This window comes from Schistocerca americana, chromosome 4 (genome assembly GCF_021461395.2).
Source record: "Schistocerca americana isolate TAMUIC-IGC-003095 chromosome 4, iqSchAmer2.1, whole genome shotgun sequence".
Classification (NCBI taxonomy): Eukaryota; Metazoa; Arthropoda; class Insecta; order Orthoptera; family Acrididae; genus Schistocerca; species Schistocerca americana.
The window spans coordinates 449,206,646-449,221,322 of NC_060122.1; the positions used below are offsets into that span (position 1 = coordinate 449,206,646).

At 39.4% G+C, this 14,677-nt stretch overlaps 1 protein-coding gene across 1 annotated transcript in view; it reads right to left on the bottom strand.

The window, feature by feature from the left end:
* Positions 1–14,677, bottom strand: part of LOC124612239 — a 234,963-nt gene that overhangs the window by 26,295 nt on the left and 193,991 nt on the right. Inside the window, exon 7 of the mRNA XM_047140314.1 lies at positions 4,743–4,911. Within this exon, the coding sequence (XP_046996270.1) occupies positions 4,743–4,911 (169 nt within the window). The remainder of the gene's footprint in view (positions 1–4,742; positions 4,912–14,677) is intronic.

A 14,677-nucleotide genomic window follows, 5' to 3' on the forward strand; every position in this document is an offset into this window, starting at 1 on the left:
ACAATGGGGCACCCAGGATTATCAGGTTTGTGGATTTTGGGGAGCACATGGAAGGTGAGTGTGCGAGCTGCTGTTGGGGTGAGTAGGGAGATGGTTTCAGGGGAGAGGTTTTGGGAAGGATCTAAGGATTCTAGCAGGGACTGAAGGTTATGTTGGACTTCTGGGATGATGTCACTTTGGCAGAGCTTGTAGGTGGAGGTGTTGGACTATTGGTGGAGGCCCTCTGCCAGATGGTCACTCCAGTTCATCACAACAGTGGTGGAACCTTCATCTGTGAGGAGGATGAACCTCCACAACATCCTAGTCCATCCCTATGCCACTCCCACCCCCAATTCCTGTGGAGGGCCCAGACGTAAGGCCTGTCCAACCCATCCACCCAGCACTGTCTACTCCAATTCCATCACAGGCTTATCCTACCCCATCAGAGGCCGGGGCACCTGTGAAATCAGCCATATTATATGCCAGCTCTGCTGAAGCCACTGCACAGTGTTTTACATTGGTATGGCAACCATGCTTCACAACCTGTGCCATCTAGATCTTCTGCACCACCGCCAGTTTTTTTAGAGCTGCATAGATGATAGCTATCCTTGCAGCACATCCTTTGCTCCTGTAACCTTCCTGGCCTAAACATAAGGTATGTCCCCCCCCCCCACCCCCTCACCCCACCCCACCCCACACACACCCAATAGCCCAATTTGCGTCTCATGTCCTAGTCTATGAAATGAAGTGCCCAGCGGTCTACCACCTGCCCCATCTACCTGCACCCCTAGCACATAGGCAGCTCTAGATGCTTCACCCCACCCCACCCCATGTCATACTGCTGTAGAAATAATACAAAGAAAGAGGCAGTAGCTTTATATGTAAAGAAAATTGATTTAATTTGCAGGCCCTCCTGATTAACAAATGTCCCCTTGAATAGCTTTTTGAATGCTGTGCCTCTATAATGGATACTGGAACACACAAGTTTGTAGTACTGACAGTTTACAGGCCACCTGCAGAAAGTGTAGTAAGCTTCATAAAGCAGCTAGAAATAGTTTTAATATTGTTATGCAAACTTAACTTGAGAATCAATGTTTGTGGAGACTTAAATGTTGATTTTCTGTCAAGCAAAACTGAGATAGGTCACCTAGAGTTGTATATGTCCAACTTTGGATTATTTTGCACAGTAATATTCTCTATGAGAACTGAAGCACATAGTGCAGTAGCTACTGAAAATGGTTTATCAGATCATGATGATTAAGTGTCCACAACTACACATACTGATCAGGTCATAGAAGAGAAGTGTTGTACCACAGGATAATGAACAATAACTCAATAACAGTGTTTAGAGGGAAATTACATGAAGATGCTGCAGGAAAATTTTTAAAGCAGACAAAGTTGATGGAAAACTCAATTATTTCTTAAACATATTCCTGCAGCACTTTAAGTCTTGTTTTCCCCTATAGCAAATAATGCCAAAATTGAACAGAATCAAGGAAAAGGGATGAACAGCTCCAGGGATTAAGGAATCTTATACTAGGAAATGAGAACTCTATTTAATCCAAAAACAAGCAATAATAGAGTTTTGAAACTCTGTTACCACCAGTACTGTTGAATGCTATACCACATCATTCAGAAAGTGGAACTCATGTACTGTGCTCAAAAAATAAACACTCTAAGATTAAGGGTAGAGCTGTGTGGACATTATTTAACAAGACAGCCCTCATAATATAACTCTGGCAAAAATGATGATACTTTCAAAGCACTGTCCACCAAATTCAGTCATTACTTCCTCACAGTAGCAGCATAAACATTCCACCCAGAAATAAACAACCAAATACAGATGCATTACATATAGGTGTGTAGAATTTAAGGATGAAGGTAACTTTCACATGATGTTGCATTGGCGAGTAACATAGCTCAATGAAACTTGGACTGTGCATAGGAAAGGAAGGAAGATTGGAGTTCAACGTCCTATTGGCAGTGTGGTCATTGAAAATGGACCATGTGCTCATATTACAAAAGAATCATAAAGGGAGTGACCAAGAGTACGCATGAAGCGATTAGGGAACTCAAGGAAAATCTGAATCTGGATGGTCAAATGGAGACTTGAACCATCATCCTCCCAAATGTGACTCCAGTGTGCTAACCACTGTGCCACTTTGCTCAATCGTACATAGAAATAACTACTATAGTACAGTACAGTATAGAAGATAACAGAGAGGATTTCCCAATGAGATTAACAGAACTGACACTTTGAATCAAAGACAAAAACTACACTGAAGTCACCACAATTTATAATAGTCCCCTGGACACTGCACAAGATGGCACCTGGTTCTTAATAGGATTTGTGATCACAACAGACAGCAGTGCAGGCTCTACAATGTTCTCCCATGCTAGTCACACAGTTTGTAAGGAGTTACTGTGGTAGGGCTTTCCATCCTGCTAGCGCTGTTGATAAATGCTGGATGCTTGTTGGTGCAAGTGGACATGATGCAGTACGTCTCCCCAATGTGTCCCCCACATGCTCAATGGGATCTAAGTTGGGGGAATGAGCAGGCCAGTGCAGAATACCCTCTCATTCCAAGAACTCCTCCCCCTGCACTGTTTGATGCTATCGCACTTTATAATCCACAAAAATGAAGTCAGTGTCAAAAGTGCAACCAAAAAGAAGCACATGGAAGAGAAGTAGAATGCAATAGTAACATCGACTGACGAATGTACCTTTTTCAAAGATATGGGGCTCAATATGCCCATGCAACATTATGCCTCCCCACAACGCAACACTTGGACCCCCAAAACAACCTCATTTTACAATATTCCTGGGTGCATTATTTATCTACACATGGTGAGATGTGAGAACACACAATGCATCTTCGAACATTGTCAAACAGGACTGTTTTGGTGGTCCAGGCATTATGGTATGGGGAGGCATAGTGATGCATGGGCAGACTGAACTCCAAAATTATGAACCCAGTACACTCACCAGTCAACATAATGGTGGCACTGTACTCCTCCTCCATGTGTATCTTTTCAAGGGTGTGCATTTATCCCTGACTTCATTTTTATGGATGACTGCATCAAACAGTGCAGGTGAGTTCTTGGAAAGAGGGGGCATTCAGAGAATGGACTGGCCTGGCCGTACCCCAGACTGATATCGAGCACATGTGGGATACATGGAAGAAATATAGCAGCACATCCACATGCATGAATGACCATCCAACAGTTGTCAACGATGCTAGTGGAGGAATGAAACATCCTATCGCAAGAGCTCTTTATCAACCTTGTAGCCAGCATGGGAGCGAGTTGCAGAGCATGCATTGCTGTCTGTGATCAGCAAACACCCATTAAGAACCATGTCCCACATTTTGTAATGTCCAAGGGACCATCACAAATCACAGTGAAATCAGTCCACTGTCTTCGAACAAAAGTGTGATTTCTGTTCATCTTACTGCATATTTCTTTCAGGTACCTTCTGTACTATACCATAGCAATTCTTTCTATGTATGGTCCAAGTTTTATCAAGCTGTGCTCCTTGGCAGTGACACATCATGTAAAGGTTACTTTTGTCCATAAGTTTTTCACACCAGTGCACATGCATTTAGAGAAAATAGGTGAGGAAAGATGTGCTCTGAAACCAGTGCTTTCAAAATCCTTTCTCTCAGCTATTCAGCTCATGTAACATTCATCTGCTCCTGAAATGCAGAGCTCTAAACATTAACAATATATTCATGACAATCAAGCATATGTAGTGGCCTGATACGATTAAAATACTGGCAGCTTTGAAATAACTAATCAGTCATATGTAGGAAGTGCCTTCTTTTGTCCTGATTCCCAAGCAGAATAGTCACATTTCTACCCTTACATATCTTCCATTTCCATCACAGGCACAGTGACCATCATGCAACCACTTATGTTGCTCATGCCACTTGGAGAGAACAAGGCAACAATTGTCGGAACGGAAGAGTCCTTATTCACCTTGTCCAAAGAAGTTTGACATGTCAAAAGTAACATAATGTCCAAGTTGATTTTTATGCATGTTCAAAAACTGTCAACAAACACTTCTATCTTGATGTTCTACAATGTTTGAGGGAGGACATGATGAGAAAATGTCTATAGAAGTGGCATACAAAAGACTGCCCTCCATAATGACAATTCATCAACACATATGGCCCACATCATTCAGAAATTTTTGATTAAAAACAAGATGACACTTGTTTCCCATCTGACTTACTCATAGGCTGTAGATCCATGTAAGCTCTTTCTTTTCTCCAAGATGGAAATCAAGTTGAAGAGGAGAAGATTTGAAAGGGTGGAGAAGATTCCAGCAGAGTCACAGAGGTTATTAAATGCCATTATGAACAAAGGTTTCCGGGATGCATTTCAGAAGTGGCAGAAATAGTGTATTCTCTTCCAAGCTGCTTACTTTGAAAGTGATGGTGCAAAATAAGATCAAATAAGATGCAATCATTTTGACTAATATATTTCTGGAGCTTTTGAATGTTATCTTGTAGATCAAATTTTCAACATGAAATATGTAACGACTGTATTTTGGCAATTACATATCAACCTTTAAGGTATATAAAACATAAGTCATTATTCCATTTTGCTTGAAACACACCTCTTTTTCACCATGACGCATAGCATAAGAGAATAAAGCAATCACTGAAAATGTCATATTTTAGCAACTTGAAATGGCTTTATTTACATAGTTCCCTTAAATTAGTTAATATAGCTCAGTTCACATCCTTATTTGAATCTACCTGTTGGTGATGGTGATGCAGGCACATCTATGAGTGGCAGAATAGTCTGACGCAGAGTTTCCAGGGACTTTGCAAGTTTGCTATTATTGGTAGCCAGCTCTGATCCTTGAATTTGTAGCTGCGAAAGTCGCACATCCAAATCATGGATATGCTTCTCTGTGTTGATTACCTGATGAATTTGAAGAATATTTAAATAATCATTTGTGCCTTAAAACAATGACATTATTCATCTGACTGTATTCACTTACAGAAATAAAATGGGCAGATGGAAGAAAAGAAATATAACTACCATAAAACAAAAACCAAGCACATGAGCATGATTTAAATATATTGCATTAGTGCAAATTTGGTGGTTCATTCTAGATAAAATAAGTTATACACACAGTGTTGTGATTTAATACCAGTCTAGACATTAATCCCAGTAATTCTCTATAGCTTCATTTTTTATATTTTTTACTGAGACTGTTTGTTAAAATTAATAATGCTGTCTCAAACAAACTGCTACCAGTCAAAATTGGATAATATCTTGTTTAAACTTTTGTTTTTAAAAGCTTTATCATCAGCCAACTATAACGAATGAACTCTACCTGTTGTCACTAGAAACAGAGCACCAAACTGTGACAAACTGCACTTATGCAATTATTAGTTTCCATGAAATATTTCAGTCACTTTTTCTGAAAGTCCATATAGACTGTATACACACACACACACACACACACACACACTCACACACACACACACACTAATATGTATCACTGGATGCTATTGATCCAGTGTAAAAGCCAAGAATGACTATTATGCTGTTGATAGATAAAAACACAGTGATAAATCAAGAGAGAGGAATAAATTATGACAGAATGAATAAGAAGAAAATGAAAATAAATTAATCACAAGTTGAGAGAAAGAGTGATGACTAATCACGCCAAGAATGAAGCTACACATATCAAACAACAGCAACTGCTATAAGAAATATTCATAAAAGTTGAAAGGAAAATCCACAGTCAGATACAATTGCAATTTTACTGTCTTTGCATAATTCTGAAGCTTGAGGCTTTAAGAATAAAACATAGGTATGGGTGTACACAGAAATTTATTTGGGAAAAGGAGGAGGGGGGGGGGGGGGGGGGAGGGTGGAGGCAGCACGACTAAAATTTCCATTTTTAATTTTTGACATAAATGAGTTGGTCAGTTTCAAAATGTGTTATGGAACAGGAGCTAAGCTAATACAGTGCTACAACTGGCTAAACAAGAGGTTTAGCTCAAGTGTATGAAAAATCTGTAATGAATGAAACGGTTTAGGGTTGAAGCGAGGGAGGGGAGTTGACATCACATGTGCCCCATCTTGCACATGCTTCCGAACAGAAGTGTGATTAAAGGTAGATTTTCATATTTATTTACTACAGTCTCAGCTCATTATCAGGAATAGGAGAACTGAATATAAACTATAATTTGCTGCACTGCCTAGCAGTCACGTTAGCTACAAAATCAACTGCAGTATCTTCTGGCTTGTGATGCAGTTCCTGGATCCCCAGTCATCATAAATGTCACATATTCCAGCTCTATTCAGTCAAGTACTAATTCAAATGTCAGATGAAACAAAAGTAATAAGTGAAACACAATTATCATTGTGAGGATGGCCATGGAAGGCTGGTGATGAGAAGTTTCTGGAAAACAGGCAGGTAAGGGTTGAAACTGGAGAGGGCAAGGAATGTAATCTTTGATTTATTTCTAGTCCACAGGGAGACTGAAAAAGAGAAGAAATGGGTGGGGAAATGTGAAGGAAGAACGCTCCACTAGAGAGATCCAGAGGAGAAAAGTATTCACCCCTGACTTTGCGAGTTGTGCGGAATCAAAAGGACATTTCAGGGAATGGATCTGTATGTGCAAGTTCTAGGATTTTTGGGTAAGTGTTCTTATGCCCCTCTCGCAAATTTTTTATTTAACCTTTGGCTTTTTGGATGAAGGCATAAAATTTTAATGCAAAAAAATCAAACAATGCCTTTTTTTGGAAACCTATTTAATGCTCGCAGTTAACATAAATTCATTATTTTACAAAATTATACATTCTTTCTGCTTGTTTTAGATGTGAACTGTTTTATAATCCTGTATAATCTAACTAGCCGGCTAACACTGACTCTATTGTGATCATAGCTAACACAAGAAACCTGCTCTTGCCCCATTGTAGTTCAGAAACAGTTCTTAACTCTTTCAAGAATGGTGAATGACTGCACTGCTCCAACAACAGTAATGAGCAAAGACCAGAAATCTATAAATCTACCATTATATTTGGAAATACATCATTAAAACTGTGGTTATCAAGAGCATTGCGGAGGCACAGAGGGGAAAGTGGCTCAGGCTCAAAATTAGCTGCATGATTCCTTTTTCAGTGCAAAGTTTCTTCTTTCAAATCCTGCTTATTAACATCAACACTGTACAATGATGCCACGTTTTCTACACACTTTGATAGTGCAGAATCACCTAGACTGATGTAGTTCCAGAAGATATCAAATGTGTCCATAATGTTGTCTATGTCCACTCCGACAGCTCAGTGGTCAGTGCGGTGGAATGTCATGCCAAGGGTCCCGGGTTTGATTCCCGGCTGGGTCGGAGATTTTCTCCACTCAGGGACTGGGTGTTGTGCTGTCCTCATTATCATTTCATCCTCATCAGTGGAAGGCAATGGGGAACCACCACTGGAATCTCTTCCCTAGACGCTCATGCGATGGACCTCTCTGACGAGTCTTCTCCCATGACAAGACCTGCCGTAAGGCAGAACATGAAGAAGAAAAAAAAATGTTTTCTATGGCAGCAGGCCTTATATTTATATTTTGTACAGCTGCACTAAGAGTAACAATGAAAACATTTAATTTATACCCATCCTCCGGGCTCAGGTTTAAATCTTCTTCTGGCATTTCATCTCTACAACACTTACTTTCTCCTTTCTGTTTTTCTATGCCAGAAATCATACAATCAAGTCAGCTGCTTATCATCACTATCATCATCATCACCTTCCAGTGAGCCAGTTTAGATGATCATCAACTATTTGCCTCCATTTTGCTCTATCTTGATATACTTCTTGTCTTGATATTATTTCCCAATGTTCTCCTCTAGACTTCTGATCTTCCTTTATTTGATCCAGCCATCTTTTTCTGGGTCATCCTTTTGGTCTTTTACCCTACACATTTATACCCAAGTATTGTTTTGGCAGGTGGTTATTCTTCATCCTCTTCGCATGTCCAGACCACTTGAGTCATGCACAACTCAGTCTCTAAGTGATTGACAGATCCACTCTCATCTCTCTTCTGATGTCTTCAATCTTAATTTTATCTCTTCTAGCCTTATGCACAGCTGATCACAGAAACTTCATTTTGCATACTTGCAACTTGCTAGAATCTATCGTTTTAATTACACAGCACTCCAAGCTCTATGTCATAATCAGCAGGAGACACATTGTAAACACAGTCTGTCTGTCCCACACAAGTCAGGTGATATTCCAATATCACCTACTACATTGCAGCTTTTTGCATAAATAGTATTGCAACTATTTCTCAATTCCTTTAAGTCTTCCTTGGGACACTTAATACTGACACTTTCACCATTTACTGTAACTTCCCACACTTGAAGCACAATGCTACATATGTTTGCTGCAATAAACACTTCATATCACATATGAGAACTTTGTACCACATTGAAGACAGCAAGAAATATTGAAATGTTTGCAAATACTTCCAAATATCCTTTAGTTTGGTATATGCCTCCACAGTCATATTAAATTTAAAAACAAGTGCAACCACTCTTCATAATCCTGACAAATGTTTAGCAAATGAGCAAATGGCACCTATCTGCACAGACCATCACATTTCTGACATTTTGAGAAATGTGATTATGTCCACGCAACTCTCAGCAGCACGGACACCGCTAAGATTTAATGAATAAGCAATGCAAGGTGAAAATTGCCAATGAATTTCTTTTAATACATGTGCTTGAGCTCCCTAATAGATGCCACTCATATAGCTCCCAATGTCATAACTCTGTCCCCAAGTCTGGAAGTTGTAAGCTTTACTGCTTCAGTTCATCATAAATAAATTTAGTGATTGACTGACCAGTCTTCTGGTCACAGTCAACAAAGTCGAGAAAATGCTCTCTATTTCTGTACTGATTTTCTTCAAGGGCCACGTACTGCAGTGTTAACACCTTCTTCTCTGTTTGGGCTTCACTGGGAGTTGCATCTACCATAACATAAAAATATTTATTAAATTTTGCCTATGTTAAAATACTCTGCCAAAAAAAGTCTCCAGTGATTTCAATAAATTCATTCTGAACATCAAGTGGTAGATAACGAACCATGCCTTTTCCTCCTTTTTGTGATGCATTAACATTTCTTAATTGTTCTTCCATAAGTGAATCAAACTTCACCAAAAGCTCTAAGAAACCCGAAAAGAAAAACAGACATTTTGAGGCTCTCCAACTAAGGCCCTATCACTTCTCGAAGCTAAACCTCTTTCCAAGAGAAAATAAATTGCTTATACTATGTGGTGCAGTACTTCAGTTCAGTATTGTTCTTCTCTTATAATGTTTTGTTCTATTGCTGAACTACAATTTAGCATATTTTCTAATTTGCGCCTTTCCAAGTACAAAGTTTTATGTTCAGCACTACTTTCATGTCAGCTCACTTCTTCTCTTAGCTTTTCCAACCTGTTGATAAATCCCAGCCATAGCCTAGAATCAAACCAGACTTAAGAGATATCCATGAGTTGTGAAAACAATCAATGAGCACAGTAGTACAATATTTGCTTTTCTTTGCTCCAAACAGGCCAACATCTTTTTGAATTTTTTTTTAAGACATGCTCAGACACATTTGAAGTCAAAGGTTGATTACTTCCTCAGTCTCACACATGTATTTTTGGTGTTTGCTCAGGTCCTCATGTAATAGTTTTTTCTACCTGTAAGTTCCTGAAGCCCTTTTTTCCACTACAAAGCCATTAAAACATGTTCAGTTCTGGAATGATTTCATCACTGTCACTGTTACTTTAATATTCATTCTCACTTTTCTGTGTGCACTCCTCCTCAATGCAAATGTCACCCTTACTGCCATCTCTCTCTTGATCGACGCGGTTCCATTTCTGTACCACTGATGCAACAAATGTTTCTAAATAGTGTCCTTTATTGATGATATTTGTTTTATGGGCATTAGGTAATGTTCCAAAGCACGATTCTCTGCCTAATGTTTTGTCTTTCAATGCTGGAGACATCATCAGAGGCTTTAGCACCACAGAAAGTAATTTCAATCTTGAACAAGTTCAGCAAGCCAAACTGTTTAAACGTATCCATGCAATGTTCACTTCATGACATCATCAGACTGCTGTCTAAGATCACGGAGTCACGCAGATGTATGTTATGGAGCTTCTAGTGGGAAAGAATTGGCACTGATTGTTTGATTTAGCACTATGGCCCACAACTTGTCTAATTTCAACCTACTCTGTTATTGCTGATTTATCAGTCTTGCCCAGACCTGTATTGAATTCTGTGATTAAATATCTTTCTTGCATACCATTAAATGTCTTTGTTGCTTCCAACATCTGCAAAATTTTGAAAAATGGGACTAATTTTTGGGTGAGAGGGTTGTTCTTAAGTACCTAGACCACAAAAGCCTGCATCAATTTTAAGTGTAACTGTCTAACGAATGATGTATCTTCATTTCTGAGAATCCTGATCCTCCTCACTATCAATTAAGGAAGCCTAAATGTCATCTCCACACCCTTCTGACTCCTTTGACAGTGTTGGTTTAATGAATGGCACAAAGGGCAACAATATAAATCCCTTTTTCATAGCACTGCTTTTTCTCCCTTATTCCATCATTTGTGATAACCTGATGAAGCACTGTAACACTTTTTTCCATTTGGATCATTCGTTTACATTATAACACAACTCCTATAAGTGTGTGATGCAACTATACAAAAGGGAAAATTCCTACACAGGCGCAAAAAAAAAAAAAAGAGCGTACAGCAGGCTATTCAGCTTGACTAGCTTCTGAGCACTGCTTATGAGTAATTACAAGCTGAAATACAAAAGAAAATACAACTTTCACATGTCCATTCTTGCACAAATTTGGTGCTGTAATCTCAGATTGTCAAAACTTGCTTTTGATCATTTGGTCTCTACAGTTGCTCACAGTAGAGGCAGGCTGACACCACATCAGCTGGCCAGCAGCTTTCTCAAATAAACAAAAGCAAAAGCACAAACCATGTGTCACCTGACAGAGCCGTATCTAGACATATCAGGGATCCCATATCAATCTAACTGCATGCACCCCACACAATTATAGAACCTACACCAGGTTGAACAGTCCCCTGCTGACATGCCGGGTCCATGGATTCATGAAGTTGTCTCCATTCGCTCGATACAATTTGAAATGAGACTCGTCTGACCAGGCAATATGTTTCCAGTCATCAACAGTCCAATGTCAGTTTTGACAGACCCAGGCGAGGTGTACAGCTTTGTGCTGTGCAGTCATCAAGGGTACACGAGTTGGCATTCAGCTCCAAAGGCCCATATCGATGATGTTTTGTTGAATGGTTCGCACACTAACACTTCAGGATGGCCCAGTATTGAAATGTGCAGCAATCGGTGGGAGGGTTGCGCTTCTGTCATGCTGAGCAGTCTTCAGTCGTTGTTGTTCCTGTTCTTGCAAGATCTTTTTCCGGTTGCAACGATATCGGAGATTTGATGTTCACAGTACACTCGTAAAATGGTCGTACAGAAGAGTCCCCACTTCATCACTAACTCGGAGATGTTGTGACTCATTGCTAGTGCACTGACAATAATACTATGTTCAAACTCACTTAAATCTTAGGCATCATTTATGAAATCTTCTCGGATTATCAACCAAGTTGTAACATCATGCTGTCGCAACATTTTCACAACACGACTTGGCGGATAACCCACGAAGATTTCAAAAATGAAATTCAACACGAAATTCCACATTGTTCTTTATTTCTCTGGGTCATCAACATACCATTAAAAACAGGTACAATGAGACACCACAATATTAGTGAAGCCATTAGGAGAAAGAAGGTGAACATGAATCTGGAAGTGATTCAGATTCAAATACACCACTGACGATTTGTGGCTGCACACCTCTTTGGCAACAGATCAATGGTAGACACATTAGGATGGTCCATCCATCATTTGTCTGGATCAGGCCTCCTCTCACTGTTTGGTAGAATGGAGAGAAGTTTTGGGAGTCAACAATCTGATGACACAGATGATGTATCAGATCTTGATAAGATTTCAAAGTGGTGCCGAGACTAGCAACTTGCCATAAACATTCATAAATATAGAACTGTGCACTTGGCAAAACAAAAATAGTATCCTATGACCATAAATAATATCAATGAGTCACTGTGAATCAGCCATACAAATACCTGGGTGTAACACTTTGTAGGAATATGAAATGGAACGTTCACACTGGCTCAGTTGTGTGTAAAGCAGGTGGTAGACCTCACTTTATTGGCAGAATACTGGGGAACTGCAATCAGTCTACAAAGGGGATTGCTAACAAATCACTTGTACAGCCATTTCTAGAATATGGGCCAAACATGTGCGACCCGTATCGAATAGGACTGATACGGGCGTTGAATGTATACACAGGACACTGAAGGAACTGAACAGGAAGACTCTTGAAGATAGATGTAAACTACCCTGAGAAAGTCTATTGAAAAGTTTTAAGAACTGGCTTTAAATGATGACTCTAGGAATATACTACAATACAATAGGCTAATATAACAATGAAAACAATCCATGATTGATAAAACTAGTTAATTGGATGGATAAAAAACCTACTCACCAAGTGGCGGCAGAACACACACACATAAAATATGGTTGTAAATGGCAAACTTTCGGAGCCAGTGGCTCCGTCTTCAGGCAGAAGGGTTGAAGGGGAAGGAAGAGGGGTGAATGAAAAGGACTGGAGAAGTCTAGAAAAAGTAGGGAAAGTCACCCACAACTGTTAGTCAGGGGAGACTTACCGTATGGAATGAGAGGGAAAGAGTCTTTTTCATTTTTTATGCTGATCATAACTGGAAGTGGTTTTGTGAATAAAATTATTCAAATGTTAGAAAAAGTGACAAAAGCTGCAACAAACTGCATTGAATGCTAAATTTATGTTAAGTGTGAATACAGAGTACTTTAGCTAGTTTCACTTCAGAGGCAGGAAAAAAATACCATTCACATATGATATTTTGCTATGAGAATATTATTAATAAATTATTATAAATGACGGGAAAGAAGGAAAGACTCTTTCCTTATCATCCCATACAGTAAGTTTTCTCTGACCCATGGATCTGGGCAACTTTCCCAAAATCTACCCCTTTTCCTAGACCTTTCCAGTCCTTTTCCTTCACCCCTCTTCCTCCCCCTTCAACCCTTCCATATGAAGAAGGAGCCACTGAATCTGAAAGCTTGCCAATTACAACCATCTTTTATGTGTGTGTTCTGCCGCTGCTCGGTGAGTAGGTTTTTTATCTCTCCTACAATACCCTAGGTATCACTCACATAGTGGTCATGAGGATAAGATTAGAATAATTACTTCACATACAGAGGCATTCAAATAATCATCCTTCCCACAATCCATAAGTGAATGGAATGGGAAGAAAACCTAATAGCTGGTACAATGAAATGTACCATCTGCCAAGCACCTCATTGTTGTTTGCAGAGTACAAACATAGATGTAGAAAATGGCCGTGAGGAAATGGGTACAGCAGTGTGTACCAAATATTTTTAAAAATGGTTTTAAAAATTGGGTTCAATGACAGTACAAATGAAACACTTTCAATGGGAGTCTGTTGAGTAGCAACTTGGTATACAGGGTGTTACAAAAAGGTATGGCCAAACTTTCAGGAAACATTCCTCACACACAAAGAAAGAAAATATGTTATGTGGACATGTGTCCGGAAACGCTTACTTTCCATGTTAGAGCTCATTTTATTACTTCTCTTCAAATCACATTAATCACGGAATGGAAACACACAGCAACAGAACGTACCAGTGTGACTTCAAACACTTTGTTACAGGAAATGTTCAAAATGTCCTCCGTTAGTGAGGATACATGCATCCACCCTCTGTTGCATGGAATCCCTAATGCGCTGATGCAGCCCCTGGAGAATGGCGTATTGTATCACAGCCATCCACAATACGAGCAAGAAGAGTCCATACATTTGGTACCGGGGTTGCGTAGACAAGAGCTTTCAAATGCCCCCATAAATGAAAGTCAAGAAGGTTGAGGTCAGGAGAGCATGGAGGCCATGGAGTTGGTCTGCCTCTACCAATCCATTGGTCACCGAATCTGTTGTTGAGAAGCATACGAATACTTCGACTGAAATGTGCATGAGTTCCATCGTGTATGAACCACATGTTGTGTCATACTTGTAAAGGCACATGTTCTAGCAGCACAGGTAGAGTATCCCATATGAAATCATGATAACGTGCGCCACTGAGCGTAGGTGGAAGAACATACTTATGAAACTAAAATGAGCTCTAACATGGAAATTAAGCATTTCCGTACACATGTCCACATAACATCTTTTCTTTATTTGTGTGTGAGGAATGTTTCCTGAAAGTTTGGCCGTACCTTTTTCTAACACCCTGTATAGAAATAGTCAATCCAACAGCATGTGGTGTCATCTGAATAACCTGCACCAGTTAATAAAGAGATTATGATCTCATTGCATGGGAGAAGGGATAATTGTATTAACTATGTGAATATTTCTTTATGGTTGCTAGCCCATTTGAATTCACATAATTAAAAATATTATCATAACAAAATATCATATGTGAATGGTATTTTTTTCCTACCACTGAAGTGAAGCTAGCTAAAGTATTCTGTATTCACACTTAACACCAATTTAGCATTCAATGCAGTTTGTTACAGCTTTTGT